Source organism: Oryza brachyantha, chromosome 9 (genome assembly GCF_000231095.2).
Source record: "Oryza brachyantha chromosome 9, ObraRS2, whole genome shotgun sequence".
Lineage (NCBI taxonomy): Eukaryota > Viridiplantae > Streptophyta > Magnoliopsida > Poales > Poaceae > Oryza > Oryza brachyantha.
In genome coordinates, this window is record NC_023171.2 from 11,065,032 (window position 1) to 11,084,293 (window position 19,262).

The window sequence follows — 19,262 nt, forward strand, 5'->3', positions numbered from 1 at the left end:
TAAAATCCACATGAAAAATAATAAGCTAGCTGCTTTGGTGATGATTTATACAGTGCCAGACTGCCAGTCTGATAAATGACTGCTTCAGATTAACTCCCTTCAGTAATGCTCATCAGCTGATGCAACCATGCAAAGCTTAATGCGCAGTAGCTAGTGCCTCACACCGTGACACATGACTCACATCCTCCAGATCGACCACCACTAACGTGTAATCTTATTTTCATGTCATGGGTTCTCGTTGCTGGTCACCACATGATCTGTGAAGGAAGAAAAAAAAAAAGGGAATCTAGAGCTAAATCTTATCCTATGCCAAGCCTGTCTGCTAAGATGGTCAGCATATTAACCACATTCTTCATCGCCTGATCTCTTCCTGGCTATCTCAGCTGAATTACAGATCACACAGACCATATGCCCAGCAATAATTCAAGCAGGAGCATATGCAGATGTGCTCTCTCACCTCGTCTCAAAAGCAAAGTGATTTATTTCATGAACGGTAGAGCGCCATGGGCGCTATCAATCAGCCACAATTAAAGGGGCAGAAGGACAATTTGGGACATCCTTTCTGGGTGATACCCGAGAAACCAACTACCACCTTTCCGGTGCGGATTCTAACAAGAACAACACATCAGAAGTAGGAGTAAAAAAGAGGATGCATATAGGAAGCTGCTGCTTTCCTCTGATTTGAAGGCCACTTCAATATGTCTGCTGGTGGATCAATTATCTTTGCTTCCTTACATATGGGCCGGCTAATTAATTGGTTTGCAAGATCTGCTTTTAGTACAGATGATTTGGATATAAAACGTGCATAGTGTAGTAATGCCTTAATCTAGCAGTGCCAGTTATGGAGATAATAATGGCTAGATGATTACAGTATTTTCATTCAATTAGGCAGCTTATTATCGGTGGCGGCAAGATTGCTAGGTACGTGAATTATCGATCCCATATATAATATTGCAGTGTGATGTGGGGCTGTTGAGCATCATTCAGATCTTGATCTTAAATCAAGAAAATGATGTCAGAGAGTACTGTTGAACTTCTAAATATAATTAACCTTCAGAGCCACAAATTTTAATGCGCTGTATGATCCTAAGATCAAGTTCATATTGATTAACGCGAAAACAATCAGCAATATGCATGTTTTCCTTTTCAAAAACAATGTGCAGGCTGGTAGCAGTAGTACATTGCAGTTCATGCTACGTCCTTTAATTAGCGAGGGGAACTGAAAATAATCTCACGATCATCCAAATTTCTAATTTCATATCAGCTAGAGCTTTTTCGTTATGGGATTTTTTACTATACTTGAAAAATATCTTGAGATACTAAAAATTTTAGTGCAAAATTTTGATACCTTAAGATAAGTATTAAAATTTTACACTGAAAAAATGAAATACTAAGGTATTTTTTAAGTATGGTAAAAAACTCTTTTGTTATTATATTTTTAGTACACTGGGCTCTTCTCATCTCTTCTGTGGAAAGTTTAGGGGTTCTAGGGTTTATAGGGAGGTTAGAGTGTGGCGCTAGACTGTCGATATGTAATGGTTGTGTCACTATTGAAGCCAGTGTTTATTAGGTTCACCGTTCACACAATGCATGGTATCAACCATGAGAGAGGAAGTGTGGAGTAGAATAGATAGGTGGTAGATCTAATTGGAGGGATCGATGGGAACATGAAGGAAGACTGGCGTGACTGACTCAACGAACATCAACGGAATTGAGGAAGAGTGACAATCAAGAACATGGATGCAGATGGATGGAGGTGTATTGCGTAGATAAGAGAAACTTGGGAGAGGAGGCGTATGCGACACCAACGGCGCAACAACAAAGAGTGTTAGGGTTGATATATAGGAAAGATTATTTATATATTCAGTGGATAGATAATAGAGAAAAATACTATATTTGGTCTGTTAAAACAAATTATCTATATGGTGTGGGAGAGTAGGAAAAAGGAGACGATGTTGACTTATATAGATTACAGTATTTTCTCTTGTTTGTGATTTAATTTAAGTTGTATTTATTAGTATGTTGATGTTATCACTATTAGTGCTTCACCATTTTCGATTACATGACACCATATAGGCATGTGCCAAATAGTCTAATCAACACAAGTAAAATGAACAAAGCTATTAGCACATGATTAATTGAGTATTAGCTTTTACAAACTTGAAACATAGTTTAATCTGATTTTTTAAAAATATATATATATTTTTTAAAAAACATATTATTTAATAGTTTTAGAAGCGTGTCCATGAAAAAAGAGAAAAAAAATTGTCTCAGGCGTCACTTGCGAACACACCCATAGGCACCATGTCTCTAAAACCACTGTGGTTTTGAGAGAGGGACAAAAAGTAAATAATCGCGAGAGTTCAATGATAAAAAATGAACAGTTTCATAGCTGTGTGACCAAAGTCAAACCAAGGCTAGGTTTGACCATCTGGAGTATATAAATTGAAATGAGATCAAATGGCTACAAATTTAATGTGGCCTTTTCTCAATTAATCTCACACTGTGAGATAACTATGCACATTAAATCTGTAAATTGGATTAGGAGTAAGCACAATGATATTTCATCAAAACGTGCCATGCTCCTCCGTGGCCCTCAATTGACCTTGCATTATTGGCATGAGATTTGCAGCAGAGGTACGTAGGAATTGAAAAGGCGGCCAGCCGGCCCTGGTCACATGGATGAACAGTCCGGGGTGTACAACAAATGCACCACTTGTCGTGTTGCACTTCGCGTAACAGAGCACCACTATCATGTCGTGCTATTTGTTGGTGCAATTAAAACATCAGTTAATGAGCAGGTTTTTCTTTGCATTGCTTCGGTACTACACGCATATTTAATCCCACGGGATCATACTGCACATAGGAGAACAGAGGAATGATTGTTAGAACTTGGAACTTATTAGCAGTAAATCGTGGAGGCAGCGGCATAGTGCACGCTGCCCGCCAGTAGTTTTGAGCGGAAGTACAAGCGCTGTTCACTCGCTTCTGACAGAGTGACTGACATAATCACGGCATCATCATTAAAAACACTTGCTTTGCAGAGCAAAAGCTGATCGAGAGAAACTTCTATCGGCACAAAGTAAGGCCACCTCGCATGCACGCCGGAAAATCTGATCGCCTCTGCCATGGTTTCGTTGATCGCTTTGCCAAAGATCTTTGAGGTGATTAGTCCGAAGGGGAATGCCGCTTTGTTCTCTTCGTCCACTTTGGCCATGTGACGAGAGACGCAGGCAGCAGCACAACACGACCTCCCTTATTAGAGAGAGAGAGCTAGCTAGCTTTGGTTAGACGCAGCAGAGCAGGAGCAGGGTGGCCTCTGTCCTTGCACGTCGCCGGCCGCGGACACACAGTGGCTTCCGGGAGCTTTTCTCTGTTTCGCCTCTTTCACACGGAGAGAGAGAAAAACAAGCAGCCCAACGCATTTCGATAGGGACTAATCCAATCGACCCCAGCCCCGTCGTACGTGCAGTCAGGCCCACGAAAATAATTCGCCGGGACAAAAACACCAAATCTCTCACAAAAAAAGGCGATTAAAGTTTCGTAAGCTTTGCTTTACCCCGTTTGATTAACCAGTGACGGAGCCAACGATACGATAAAATCAAATCTAAGTGAGCTAGAACAAAATGAATAGATATCATTCAATTAATTTTAGTACTTTCAGTCAAGTTTAATCTGATGTGGATGCGGAAGTTTAGAATGAGTAAGATATATGATGAAAATAGATAAAATATAACTTTCCCATAAGTTTTGTAGCCTAGGTTTCTGGACACCACTTTGATGTAGTTCCATCCCTCGCCCGAATGACCTATAGTACTGTATGATAATCAACCAGTTTTTAGTGACGTTAACGATAATTTACCCTGGATTTTGCCGCGGTGGGCCCGGACGGCCGTCCGACTAGCCGGAGAGATGGCTCCGCCACTACGATTAACTCCAACTCGATCCTCGCATGGATGCACGTACCCTGCTCAGTACGCACGCACGCACGACGGATCCCGGCAACCGGGCAACCTTGGATTCCAACGCGGTTGCCGCTACAAGCGGCTGCCAACCACGCCCTCCTCTGCTGGCCGCCCGCTTGGCAGCGCGCGGCGCGGCGGGAGACGACAAGGCGACGCCTTTTTCCGCCCCGTACAGGTTTTTCACCGGCGCGCACCGCAAAATGTCAGCACGCACGCACGCTGCATCGGTCGAATGGGTCCCGTGCGCCGGGGGCCCGGGCGCGTTCTGCGTGCTCTCGATATCGTCCTCGCGTGCAGCGGGCAGCGGCAGCGAGCGGGAGACACTGGACCACGGGCGCAGCGCGCGGCAGCAATATGTTGGTCGAGTCGGCTTAGCTCAGCTCAGCTCGATCACACCGTCTCAATAATTCTAGCCAGCTCCTCGTATCGCACGGCGAATGATGGTGGCAGCAAGAGTAGACATTCCCGTTTGAACCAAAGGTAAACGAATGCAGTGTACTATACTCTACTGTTACTATACTTGCAGAAACGCAGCTGCTCTGTTCATGATAGGCTGCTAGAGACGTTGATGATGCCATCCAAAACTTACCGTTACGCTTAGCCTCGTCGTATACTATTCTGTGCTATCAAACGTCGAGAAGACGAGAAGCAATCGTGACTTTTGCGTGCTGGTACTGGCTCACGCACTTGCACGTTGTCGCCTCCCTTTCATGGACAGCTTCGACGCCGGCCTCATGGACAGTGGTATTCAATGTGCATTCGTACATCAAAAAAGGAAATGAAAACTACTGCAAACCTCCTAATTCCGTCGACTTGTTTGGTCGAGATGAAACATCATCAACACAATGGAACGGTCGACGGGGCCAGGTAGCACCCGATTAGGCTATCAGAGAGCTGCAACTGTGGGCCTTGCTTGGTGCTTACACTGATCGTTCATGCTGGCCTGCACGAAGAAAAAAGGGTCACAGACCTTTTTCTGCCAAAAAAAAAAAAAACACAAAAGCGACGCCATGATGTAGCCAGAGTGGAACACTCGATCTGGGGCGTAATTATGCAAGTTTTCGCAGCTTCTGTATAAAGCTTGGTGTCTCTGAACTACAAATTACACATAGCAACTTGTCACCTGTTTACTGACAGCTTGGTACAGATTAGAGATTAGAGAACGGTGTGGATTAGATTTAATTAAAGGAAGTGTGGTACTATTCGATTGGCGTGCTAGCCAATATTTTGGTTCTTTTCTGCCAGGATTCGGAAAGAACAAAAACACGAGCGTTTCAATCAATATGCGCATGCAATCACGTGGGGATCTTACTCTGGAGTAAGAACAAATTGAGGAGATGCGATTTGTAGCTTGTCAGAAGTAATTAGTCGTACAAGAATGTCATTAGGAGCAGAGATCGAATGCAGCCTGCCGCTGCGTCTGTTCCAAGCACTGTGAGCAAAATCAATCGACAAACAACCTGTCCAACACGAATTGTAATTGACAGTTGACAGCTGACGCTGACGACGTTGACGACGGATACAGGCATACAGTACACCTAGTTGTACTATTGTACGTACCTAGGTATTTTTCATAGCAAAAAATTTTTGAGAGAAGTGTCACGTTAAATGTTTGATCCGATGTCGGAAAGGTTTTCGGACATGAATGAAAAAACGAATTTCACGGCTAGCCTAGAAACCGCGAGATGAATTTTTTGAGCCTAATTAATCCGTCATTAGCACATGTTGGTTACTGTAGCACTTTTGGCTAATCATGGACTAATTAGGCTCAAAAGATTCGTCTCAAGATTTCTTCCGTCACTGTATAATTAGTTTTTTGGTTCATCTATGTTTAATGTTTTATTTATGTGTCCAAAGATTCGATGTAATATTTTTGGAAAAAAAATTTAGGAAGTAAACTAAGGCCTCAGATAAATTCATCGGCAGCAGCTAATAGCTAGTGCCTACTAGTAATCCTGTACTTAGGTACGAACACATCCATGATTTATTACATGTGCCCATTTCTGGAACCATACGAGAGACCCAGTCGTTGGCGCCGTAACCACGAAGTAAGCTGCAGTGCATCTACTACAGTGCCGCCACTATCGTAGAAGACGGTTCAGCCTTAACTACCCCACAGTAAATAGTAAGTTGTTGGGTACTTCAACAAACATAAATTCGTGCTCGTCTCTAATTTCACTAAATACTATAGATATACTCACAGGCTGATCAGAGTCATCGGCGCCATTGCTCCGCCGGTTAATACGTCTTCGCCATTGTCGGCGCACGCGTCGCCGGCGGCGACCTCGTCCGGCCGGTCAGTGCCAGTGTATCCACCATAGCCGATCGATTCCAGCTGCGCCTGGTGTGCAGGGTCACGTGAACAAAAGGCTCATCTCATCGCCATGCTGCCGAGCCAAGCTGGCCCCGGGAAAGGGAGAGGGCGACAGAGGCGGCCGGATCGCACGGATTGCTTGCGGTCTCCGCGACCGCCATGTGCCTGCGTGCATGCCCGTCTCCTCTCCTCATGACCACCTCCTCCTAACCCTACCTTAGCTAACGGTAACCCTTCCTTTGCCGCCGCGGCCGTACGTACCAATTACGTGCGTACGTACCTCCCGTTTTCACATCTTTTTTTCTTCACTTTTTTTCACAGCACTTTCTGCGACGAAAGGTGTACGTACGAGCGAGATGAGGCAATGCAAGGCACGCCTTCCAAATTGTCCGGGATACCTGTGCATATGCGGCCAAGCAACCCAGCAGGTGACACTGTCAGTTACTCACTTCCTTGTCCGGTGAACAGTCGCGGCATCGGCGCCACTCGCGTGCAATTTTGGGGGGCAACGCGTGATGGCCGATTATTCGTGTCGTGCACTTGTGCTACTACCGTCTACTAGTAGTATAGTAGGGTAACAGTCGTATGAAACGATCGAAGCTGACAGTACACAGGTGAAACGCCGCGACGGCCGAAGTGGGTCAGCGACGTGCATGTGTGTCTTGTGTGTGTCATCGATACGGCGTCGAGGCTGGAAAGCGAAAGCACCCAGCGGGCCGGGCGCGCGAGCGCCACGCCCGCGGCATCATTGGCTGCGGCGCGTGGCCCACCTCGGCGACGTGGGCCCCATTGGTGGGCCCAGGCGGGAGGGAAGAAAAGGGAGGCCTACTGGACGTGGCCCGTCCCGCGCGTCGTACGGCGCTCGCAGCTTCGCGAACGTTTGCGTCTCTGCGCGCTGGGACCCACCGTACGGCGTGGCCCACATGTCAGTGACTGTTGGAGTATGCGGGGGCTCCGATGCGTGCGTAGCTGTCTTCCGCCACGTCGCGACGCTCCGCCCGCACGGCCGCTCGGCTCGTAGTACGGTACGGGTACTCTACGTTAATTACGAGTACTACTTTCACGTTAATCTCCAAAATAAAAAACAGTAAATTGCTGATCCTCAAATCGCTGCAACGTCGTGAGATGAAACTGCCGTGCAATCAACCAAGGTGTTACAAGCAATGATGCAAAAGTGATGGAGCTTAACTGACTAAAACCGATTCACCGCGAGACAGGGCGAGTAACAAAAGTTACTGATCATCGGTTGAGAGTTGATTGATGAGTTTGCCGTCACGTATATAACACGGCACCGCAACTAGGAAGGTACTAACCAACCAACCAGTACAAGAAGCGCGCGGATTGCCAGTTTCCCACCGGCGAGGGGAGCCACGCATCGCCATCGCCACCGACGCCACCGCCACCGCCACCGCGCGCGGCGCCCGCAATCCCCGCACCGCCGCACGCCTCCCACCCGAAACCCAATCCGAATTATCACTCGCGGCGAGACCTTAATGGCGACGGTGTCTCCCCGCGGTGAGTAGGCCCGCCCTCCCGCCGCCGCGGCCGAGGGCTTATTAAGTAGCCTGTCTCCTCGCTGCACGGACGCCTCGTCGCCGGCCATTGTGCGGTGACTAGACTTCATTGATATGCATACGGCGCCGGAGATGAGTGGCCGGGCTCGGAGGCCAGCGGCGGTGGCGCACGCCGCCAAGGCGGCCGCCCCGAAGAGCGACAGAGTATGCTTCTCAATCTGGCAACCTCTATCAATTCTCGGCGTGCTCTGTTCTTGTTGTTTTCTGGCCTTCTTCACTGGGAGGGATCGTAAAGTTCGAGCCTTTGTGAAATTGAACACCCCAGAAGTGACAATGCGCGGTCAATTTAGGTCTTTCGCGATGGATTCTAGACGCGTTCTCGGTCTCCGGCGCTCGCGGGATCGGAAAGGCGGAGCCTTTGCCGCCTGGACTGAGGCGTCCAGTTGTTCGAACTCTGTGTCTGATTTTATTTTCTCCGTTTTTGTTCCCAAGATGTGAAATTCTGTGCGCCCCTATTTTGTTGTTTTGCATTGGTGGCGGATTGTGGTTGTTAGTAATTTGTTGCACCGTCGATGTGTTTCCTGTACGACGGATTATTTAATGTGGTTGGGAAGAATACAAGGACGAACAGTGCTGTTTGATGTTCTTGCGAGCTACGTTTTGGTTGGTGCTGTAGCTCGAGAAGATCTCGCCACTGACTCGTCGGTCTCCGCGGCTGTCAGTTAGCTTTCGAGAGCTACTCCGATAGGGTATCTCTTGATTGCTCCTGAGCCCGCATTTCTTCTTCTTCTTTTAATCACCCGCTTTATCTTTATCTCTTTCGGAGCAGAGGAATCTGCCGCTTTGCTTTGCTTCGGTTAGTTTCTTTTTGCAGCTAAATGACGCTTCTTTCCCACTTTTGTTGTTGATGCTGTTGTTGATATTCATGTTCAGATGATGGAGAAGGATCAGAGGAAGGGCGCCATGCCGGTGAAGAAGGGGTCATCTGCCAACGCGGTCACCAAAGGCATCACGAACAGAATCCAGGCGAGGAGAGAGCGGAAGCTCGCACTGCAGCAAGACGTACTACCTGAATTCTGTCCCGATTTCTCGCGAACCGTGAAGCGTTTTTGGTTTTTTTTTTCTGAGCTATCTTTGTGACAGGTGGACAAGCTGAAGAAGAAGCTGCGGCACGAGGAGAACGTCCACCGAGCTCTCGAGAGGGCCTTCACGAGGCCGCTCGGCGCGCTGCCTCGCCTGCCGCCGTATCTGCCATCCCAAGTCGGTGCATCCGCATTCTCATCCAACGCAATGCATTGTTCTTGCTCAGTTTGGGACAATTCAGTTCTGAATTCTGAACAAGTCTTGCTCTGAATTTCTGCGATGCGCGAAGACACTAGCGCTTCTTGCGGAGGTAGCGGTGCTGGAAGAGGAGGTCGTCCGGCTCGAGGAACAGGTGGTCAATTTCCGGCAAGGCCTCTACCAGGAGGCTATAATCTTCTCCTCCGCCAAGAACACGAGCCTCCCCGGCGGCGAGGGATGCGTGCCGGCGCAGCTCATGCCGTCGAGCCCTGTGCCGAACTCAGCGGTCGTACCGGTAACCAACGGTCGAGATCATCATCATCATCATCATCCTACTGCTCGGCCGTCGTTGAACGGGGTCGTCGCTGGTGCAAGGCAGACGCCGAGAAAGCCTTCTCCTTCGGCGACGGCGGCGATGGTGGATGACCGCTCCGGCGCCGGAAAAGAGAACCAGTCGTGCAGCAACACGCCAGCCAGAAATTGTCGCCACTCGCCGCTGCTGCAGAAGGCATCTAAATCCAGGTTGCCGGCAGCAGCGCCTGAGAAACGCAGGCCTGCTCAGGTAAAAACAGTGAGATCCTTATTGCTGCTGAACGTTTTACATATTTTTCTACCATTGAACTTCTTCTGAACATTACTGATGCTGCTGCATTATTATTATTTCTTTTCACGCAGACGATTAGCACAGTCACAGTGCCTGACCGTAAAAGGGTTGCAGACGCTGGCAGCAATAATGCAGATAAAGCTTCCCACGATGACTCGAGCGTGCCGAACAGATTGTCGGAGGAACTGTTGAGGTGCCTGCTTGCCATCTTCTCGCAGATGGGCTCATCATCAGCCGGGGGCCAAGACGAGGAGCAGGCATTGTCTCCTTCGGTTTCAGGTTCTTGCGAGAGCTCAGAGGACGCCTACCCCCAAGATCCCTATGGCATTCTGGAGTTCGGCACAAGGGACGTCGGGCCATACAAGCGATTCCATGTGATCGACGCCACTTCATTCGATCAGACGATGCTGGAGAACGACACCATCCTTGCCCGGAAACTCAAGTGGGTGACAGTTAGAATTTTTTGTTCAGTTACTGCATTTGGCTGCCTGTTGAGTTGGTGGCCGCCTGACATAATAGCATTGCCGATCAATTTGTTCATGTCTATCTGGCAAAATCTGCAGGGCTTTGCTCCGGAGGCTTTCATCGACTGACCTGGTGGGGCTCTCCCATCAGCAGAAGCTGGCATTCTGGATCAACATCTACAATTCTTGCATGATGAATGTAAGCTGTTAGCCTGTCACTCATAATTGAGGCCACCCTCCTGAATTTCTTCGTCTTGATCAATTCTATCTTTGATCGTTTTTCGTTAAGAGGGAAATTTCCATTTCGGTGACAGTTAGCTCCTTCGTTATCAATGTTTGCCACCGATAGAATGACAATAACCACTGTTGCTGTATGCTGGAATATTTCGGGAGGTTAATATTTACAGCATTGCTTAGTTTAGTACAGCCAGTACAGCACTACAAAGCAGCATGGGCGTGGTTCTGACGATTGTGCATTCTTTAACCCTGAACTCTGAACATATTGCTGGCATGTCTGTGTACTGTGTTCTTCAGCCATTTAGGTTTGCTTAAAAAAATGCTTCCTGTCCCCATAATCATTAGCAAAGGCTTAAGTAAACACTGATAACCATCATCATCATTTTGGCACTATTGTACTTAGGCCAACCTCGCATCTGCGATACGGCCTAGGAAGGTAGTTAAGGTAGGTAGATGTGGTAGTAGTGCCATGCCTAATGCTCGACCGATCTGCATTCATGTCCCTGATACTTGTCTTCTACTGCTTATGCTATACTGCAGGCATTTCTCGAGCAAGGGATACCTACCACTCCTCATATGCTTGTGGCAATGATGCCGAAGGTACCACTACTACTTCTTGCAAGCAACACAGATCATGTGCTGCACCGGTAATTAACGAACTAATTAAGCCTCTGACGAGACAGTGATCGCCGTTTCTCGTTCTTTGGTTTCAGGCGACAATTAATGTGGGTGGTCGCACCCACAGCGCCATGTCGATCGAGCATTTCATCCTGCGGCTGCCCTACAGCGTGAAGCATGTAAGCAACAGTTAGTTGTCATGATCGATACGGCCACGGCCACCCTAGTGAACAGCGGAGTCGTCGATTTCGCGCCACACGCTGGCTGGGTAAAGCGTTTTGGCTCACTGGCTCGTGAACGAACAGGTGAATCCTGGAGGAGGGAGCAAGGGCGACGACATGACGATGCGAGGCGTGTTCGGGCTGGAGTGGCCTGAACCGCTGGTCACCTTCGCGCTCTCCTGCGGCAGCTGGTCCTCCCCTGCCGTAAGATCTCGATCGATTCCATGGATCCAGCCGCAAGCAAACATGTAAAGAATGCGTCTTTTATTTTGTTTGGTTTGCGAAGCTGACAGAGGCGTTGATCTTTGTTCAGGTGAGGGTGTACACGGCGGGGCGAGTGGAGGAGGAGCTGGAGGCGGCGAAGAGGGACTACCTGCAGGCGGCGGTCGGGGTGTCGGCGCCGGCGGCGAAGCTGGCGATCCCGAAGCTGCTGCACTGGTACCTCCTCGACTTCGCCAAGGATGTGGACTCCCTCATTGACTGGGTGTGCCTCCAGCTGCCGAGCGAGCTGCGGCGGAAGGCGATGGGGATCGTGGAGGACGGCAGGGGTGTCGCCGCCGAGTCACGGCGCGTGCACGTCCTGCCGTACGAGTTCAGATTCGGGTACCTGCTGGCCTCATGAAGCAGAAGCAAAGCAAGGTATAACGTAAATTCGAGGTGTTTTACTGCACCTTGTACACAGGCCTCCAATAATTGTCAGATTGTTCTTCGGTGATGTGAATGAATGAACGAAAGGGAAGTATAAAAAAGGTGTTTCTACTCCAGTGCCGAGATCGAGCACCGGTCGGTCACTGCTGCTTCTTTCTTCCCCTCTTGGGGCCCTTCTTTTGTGCTTGGAAGAGATGGCACTCCAGTCCAGTACTGGTACTATAGTACTCCACTCAGTTCTGTACACAGGACTGTCAGAATTGTTGGTAAAAAGCGAAAGGCCCCTTGGCATGCTGTCTTGTCATAAGTCACAGTGATTAACTTGACCCTGCAGCTTTTCCCTGCTGCTTGTGTTCAGCCCTGACATCACCGTGATCGTTGAAAATTCATGTACTCCTCCGTATTACCAGCATACTGCCACCGACGGGCTAATCACAGTGGTAGTATCAGACTGCCAAACGACAGGGAAGCTAGCGTAGGAGTACACCCAGGTTAGATCCCTGGGGACCCCGCTAGAGCTGACAGCCTTCTGTAGTATTAGTAAGCCTGTGCAGTACTCTCTCTGTTAAAAAAATCAATTCTCCGGTTTGCGTATCCGACATTTAATCATCCGTCCTATTTAAAAAAATTTTAAAAAGTTAAAAAAATTAGTCACACGTAAAATATTATTCATAATTTATCATCTAATAAAAACAAAAATATCAATCGTAAAAAATTTTTAAATAAGAGAAAGAGTTAAAAATTAATAGGTAAAAAATAAAAAATTAGTTTATTTTAGCACGAAGTGAGTATATGGTAAAGGCTGACAGCGTCGCTGGCGTCCTTGGAACGACGGGCGCTGCCATGTCAGCATCAACGCTGCGTGCAGCACGCCAGCAGCTACCGCCCACCGGCCGGAGACGAACACCACCATCCTTTCACTCGCGTGTATTTTTGACTTTAAAACTAAAGTTGATTTTGAGTTTTTTTATCAAAATTTATTTTTTAACTTTGATTTTAGATTATCAAATATATAAATAAATATTTTATTTATAAATTATTTTTCATATACAAATATATTGGTCCATATATGTGTCTTTGCGTCGTCGAATCCATAGTAAGTAGGGCAATCACAATGTATAAAAGAGGTAATCTTAAGATAATGATTGTACTTATAAAGTAAGTCATACACATGTACTAATGACGAATTAATTAGACTCAAAGGATTCGTCTCGTGGTTTTCAGGCGGAATCTGAAATTTGTTTTGTAATTAGACTACGTTTAATACTTTAAATATGTGTTTAAAAACTTGATGTGATGTTTTTGAAAAAAAATTTTATAAACTAAACAACCCCTTAGCTTAGAATTAACCTTATACTTCAAGTCTACCATAAAAGCATAAAGAAAACAATTCTCTCTCATTCACCCCATGAGCAAGCTGAAATAATTTTTTTCACCTTATGCAGGTCCATCTTGTGACCAAATTTTAACCATACTAGTTAAATACCATGCTTTGTTTTATGGTGTATTATCAATTTTTTATATGAAATAGTCACCTTAATTTGAATTTATACGTAGAAATCAATCTATATTTAACTGATTTTAATATCAAGAATTTTAAGGGCTAAATTGTAAAACTGTAGTGATGGTAGGTAGTGGTGACAGATTCACTGCTACCACCTCTACTCTTTTCTATAGGAGTATAGACTATTGTGAGAGTTGCTTTAACAATAATCCATTATTCTTGGTTCTATCTTAATACTATGCTACACTAACTATAAACATGAGGTTACCCTTATGGCACGGGACACACGGTAAATGTGTGTGTCAGTAGCCTGCTGGGGTTTCGCGACCATGGACACACGCGTTGGCGTCGTGCACGGTTGTGTGTCTCCGTGGCGTCTCTCTCATCGCGTGTGTTGCCTCGCCAGTAAGGACGAGTATAGATTCTTAAAAATTGATGACGGTTATATTTATATTTACATGGAGGAGGAAAGAAATGAGATATAATAGAAACGAGCTACGGATTTATAGCTAGTATAGCATAAACTCCAAGATAGAAAGTGTGTATGAAAGATGGATATATATCAATAATATAATATAGAGTGAAGTGCATCAGCGGTCTTTAAACTTGTGTGCATGTGTCATCTAGGTCCTTAAACTCTCAAAATGTATTTTTGGGTCCCCAAACTTGTCCAGGGGTGTCATATAGGTCCAAACGGGCTCTGACCCGCTCCATCCGCTGAAGTGGCATGCCACAGTGGCGTCTACATGTTGGTGATGCCATGTGGATCCCACATGTCATTCTCTCTCCTCCTTATTATTTTCTCTCCCTTCTCGTGGACACCACCGTGGCATGCCACGTCAGCGGATGGAGCGGGTTAGAGCCAGTTTGGACCTATATGACACCCCCGGACAAGTTCGGGGACTCAAAAATGTATTTTAAGAATTCAGGGACCCAGATAACACGTGCACATAAGTTTAGGGGCCGCTGGTGCACTTCACTCTATAATATATATTTATGTATAACTATTGCACAAGTTAATTCAACATGAGCTCTTAGTGAGATAAAAAGATTTTGGAGCTTAGAGCAGGTACAATAGCAGACTATAAGCCAACTATAAGCATATTTTTAAGAGATAAGAGAAGACATAGAAGAGAGGTGGGCTACTAATTTGTAGCACATTGACTCCAAAATAAAATATGTGTATGACATGTGGAACCATGTATTGATGTTTTATAGGTAACTATTATATGAATTGACTATTAGATGAATTGGCTATACTATTGAACTTGCTCTAGTTAGATGTTCGATTGATATTGCTCTAGACAGTGCATCTGCCTGCGGTTTTGCCACTGACATATCGGAGCAAGTTCAATAGTATAGTCAATTACTAGCTCAAATATATTTATAATATATTTATAGTCAATCTAATAGCCAACTCATACAATAGTTACCTACAAAATATCAATACATGGTCCCACATATCATACAGATATTTTGTCTTGAAGCTCATATACAGACTACAAATTAATAGTTCACCTCTCTTCTCTTTGACCTCTTATCTTTTAAAATATATCTATAACTAGACATTGTACTGCTCTCAGTAGTTCCGAGCCCCAGGCTGATCACCGGGCATGCAGCGCCGCTCTTTTCTCTTCGGAAGAGGAAAAGATGGATGGTCTGTTTAGTTTCCAAAAATTTTCCTCCTAAAATATCACATTGAATCTTTGGACATTTGAATAGAGCATTAAACATAGAAGAAATAAAAAACTAATTGCACAGTTATGTGAGAAATAGTGAGATAAATCTTTTAAGCCTAATTAGTCTATGATTAGCCATAAGTGCTACAGTAACCCATATGCGCTAATGACGGATTAATTAGACTCAAAAGAAGGCGAGTCGTGAAATTTATTTTTTGATTTGTGTCCAAAAACCACTTTTGACATCCGATCAAACGTTCGATGTGTTACAAGCAAAATTAGATCGTATTAGTACTGTAGTGACTGAATAGTGGAAGGGACATTCTGATGGATCCTCGCTACCTTTACCTAAATCAAAGGAAAACGAGGAGAGATATACGGCTCAGCTCGTTTGATTTGTACTCGATCTGTCCCAAGCCCAAAGTAACAGAGGAAGTAACTATTTTTTTTTCTCTACTAAAATTTTGGTAGTGTTAGAACCTTGATAAGTTTCGATGTTATCAAATTTGATAGTATAGATGATAAGAAATTTTATGGTCGTCGAGAAATTACCGAGATACCGAATTTTATTGTGTAAAATTTTGTTGCAGGTATTAAACTAGATAAAAAATTAGTACCTCCAAGGATAGTAAAATGACCTTGTAGAATTTAAATTAGTGTATGCAAAAATTGTTAGCGGATTATGCAACAATAGGATACTATTGATGTTACCAAAATTTTGCTATGGCAAATATTAGCTCCAAAACAAACAAGCCTATAGGATTCTAGAAATTTTAGGGCTTTCGGACGCATGATTTTTAAGATATAGAAACATAAAAAAAATATTGGATTGATATATATGTCTCATCTTGTGGATTCCTACACGACCTAGAAATATTGAAATATTACAAAAAATAATGTCATTCGAATGTCACGTGCGAAAAAGGGAGGAATTGTGGGCACAATAGGGAATGTGCGAGTTAAGAAATCCCTACCAAAATTCCTATTTTTTTCAAATGACTTTATAGGAATTTAATACTCATGATTCAAACCCTCTAAAAACCCTTCACTTGTTAAAACAAAACCTACACTTTTCCTCGCTTAACATGCATGATGGCCCTTAAACCCTTTTTCTATATCTCAATTTAATTACATAAAAGACACATATACACACTATCCACATCTCTCACGTAGACCTGTAGATATTTGTTCCCACAACCAGTAGCAAATTCACGTCCACATGTACTTAATCTTTAATCCCGCTAAAATCTTATTAAAAGTACATTTTCATGCGTGCAATATTTGTGACATAGAGATATAAATCTTGATAGATAGTCACGTATATATAATTCTGCCATACCCATCGATGCTTCCCTAGCCCTGAACTTCTTATTTCACTTAGGCCGCGTTGGATGCAAGGAATAAGATATCTAAACCCTTTTATTTTCTACGTGCACGTTTTTCGAACTGCTAAACGGTGTATTTTTTTAAAAAAATTCTATAGAAAAGTTGTTTTAAATAATCATATTAATCTATTTTATATTTTTTTAATAATTAATAATTAATTAATCATGTACTAATTTATTACTATGTTTTTTGTGCCGGATAACCAATCCCCTTCTCCAAACTACCGACCGAACACGGCGTTAGTTATATAACCATAAACTTTCGTCAGGATGATCTAGTCAGCACTTATTACTCTATTTATTTTATTATAATATTTTTTAACGATGTCTAGATTTATCAACTAATCAATATATAATATTTTAATTTATTTGCTCTATATAAATCTAACTAATACTACGCTGGGAAGCGGATCAGGTAGCTCGTTCCAACTTCCAAGGCTATCAGTAACCCACGTTACAAGTTACAACATGTTTAGAGCAAGTTCAATAGTATACTCAACTACAAGCTCCAATTTATCTATAGCCAATTTAATAGTCAATTTATACAATAGTTAGTTACAAAACATTAATATATGGTCCCACATGTCATACGCACATTTTGTCTTGGAGCTCGTGTATGGCTGACTACAAATTAGTAGTCCACCTGTCTTCTCTCTCCACTCTTATCTTTTATAGCCTGCTATCGTACCTGCTCTTAGATGCAAAGTAGCAGGATGGCATAGAGTGGGGACCCTGCTGTCATACCATGAGCTCTCTCGGCTGAGAACGTGTGAGATGGCACTAGCACGGCTTGCACAAGCAGGTAGCAACAGTGCAAGCAGGGTGAACCACCGGCCCAACGTGGCAGGTGATCGGCCAGCCGGGGTGGCCTGCTCACCGTGATCGGTTCGGCCCAAAACTTTACGTTTTATGCGATGATTTCTCCAGTTTCGACATTTTACATGGGCCGTACAATGAATAATGAACGTCTCCTCCTCCGGTTCCGCCAGCGGTGCCTATTTAAGGAACTTAAGATTCTAAAAATAATGATATTTTGTTACATCCATAATTTTTTAATCTTAACTGTTTGAAGGAAGTTAAGACTTTGGAACAAACTAAGTAGGCTAAAAACTCTCTCTTAATTAATACGTTGTCACATCATCAAAAATATTTGTATGACATTTTATCTATTGCTCATAAAACAGTCATTGACACTGGTCTAACTGACTCTGCCTTTGGTGCCCATCCGTACTTATGAATAGCAATGGGCCAGTTGTTAGATAATTTAAAATCCACTCTAGTTTACGTAAATATTCTAAGCTTTAGTATAAAATAAAATTCTGTTTATTTAGCTAAGTCAGAACCGATCTTAGGTTTCGTAGGACTCGGCTCATGGCTATCCTTAGCCGTACCAAACATCAGCGATTTGTTCGCAGGGTGACCTTGGGGGTCAACTTTGCTGTCATGCTACCTGCTGCCGTGTCGAGCAACATTATCCTTTCCATCATGGAGCACCACGACATGTGCCATCGAGCAACAACTGAAAGGTGCCAAGACCAACACAGTGAAACAGTACGCATCACCATCTCAATTCCCGACACATTTTGGCAGCAGACAGCTCCCAAACGCAATCGTGCGAACTGCGAAATAAGCTAATCATTTCTATTATCTCCAGCTGCTCATCACATATACCGTACCGATCAAGCCTAAAGCATCTTTTTAACTGGCAGATGATGTAATCTAACTGTATGCAAAAAACAAAAAACAAACAAAAAAAACAGAGGGGGCACATATATCATCGATCTTGAGCTTCAGTACTACTCCTTACTTTGCATGATTGATTTCAGCGGAGAAATTTATGAGCAATAATGCAAGAGGTAGAAACGGTCCCGGAGACAGGATCGGCCGGCGAAGTGTCCGGTGGCCCAACGAATCACAGGCGTGCCGCGACGGCAATCGGCAAGCGCACCTCGCCGGCCGGGCATGTCTCCGGCATGGGGCGTTAAGTAACAGGAGACCGGAAAGCATGCGTGGGGCAGCTAGCGTGCTAGGAGCGAGCCAGCGAGGCCGGCACTGCGCGGACAGCGAGCCAGCGAGGGCGAGCCAAGCACAGGCCGGCCGGCCGGCCTTCCAAGTATTTTCTCCGTTTCACGTTATAAGACTTTTTGGTCTTGTCTCGATTTATACGTGTGCTAATTTATCTAGACGCACATAGAAACATATACATAGATAGATCTGGACAAACCTAGAAAGTTTTACAATATAAAACGGAGGGAGTAGTTTAGAGCAAAGCTTAGGTACAGCGTCACATGGATGCTTTGGCGATGGATGGACTGTGGACCAGCGTCTCCTAAATGCTTGCTAGTTCGATCCTGTTTTCTAGCATGATTAGATCGACCATATGGTTGGAGTAGCTGCTTGCCAGCTTTCTCTCTAGTCACCAAACATGCTAACTCTAGATCATTCGTTTTCACGTACTCCTTCCTGACGTACGTATCGTTCTAAAACTGCGTCCGAAATGGCACAGTGATAATTATGCTAGATATTTGATGTTTAAGTTAAAATTTTATAAATCTTTTAAACGTTTAACTATGTAAAATATCTAATGTTTATTATATTATGGTAATACAATTTATAGCAATTTTATAGTTCTTGGGAAGATACCAGGATATACTAAAATTTTAGTATTAAATTTGATACCTTAGGTACTCAAGAATTGTTAAATTGCTCTACATTTTAACGTAAATCCACACATTACACATATCTCCCGTCTGTTCTCATAAACTAGTAAGCATTATTTAGAAGTTAACAATCAGAAGCGTTAAATCAATGTTTGATCAAATTTTATC

The 19,262-nt window shown here is 44.5% G+C and overlaps 1 protein-coding gene across 3 annotated transcripts; it reads left to right on the forward strand.

Annotated features, from left to right (window-relative positions):
- The first annotated feature begins 7,601 nt into the window (after positions 1 to 7,601).
- Positions 7,602 to 11,978, forward strand: LOC102717367. 3 transcript variants are annotated; one of them, XM_006660649.3, is made up of 10 exons: positions 7,602 to 7,997; positions 8,727 to 8,855; positions 8,937 to 9,053; positions 9,166 to 9,636; positions 9,750 to 10,120; positions 10,242 to 10,341; positions 10,920 to 10,979; positions 11,093 to 11,176; positions 11,303 to 11,422; positions 11,532 to 11,978. In XM_006660649.3, exons 1-10 carry the CDS (start codon positions 7,908 to 7,910, stop codon positions 11,838 to 11,840), a joined length of 1,851 nt encoding a protein of 616 aa, XP_006660712.3. In that variant the 5' UTR covers positions 7,602 to 7,907; the 3' UTR covers positions 11,841 to 11,978. The 3 variants fall into 3 exon arrangements, with proteins under 3 accessions (XP_006660712.3, XP_040383570.1, XP_015696791.1); XM_040527636.1 differs by lacking the exon at positions 7,602 to 7,997 and adding an exon at positions 8,062 to 8,542; XM_015841305.2 differs by lacking the exon at positions 7,602 to 7,997 and adding an exon at positions 8,568 to 8,649.
- Positions 11,979 to 19,262: the final 7,284 nt, after the last annotated feature.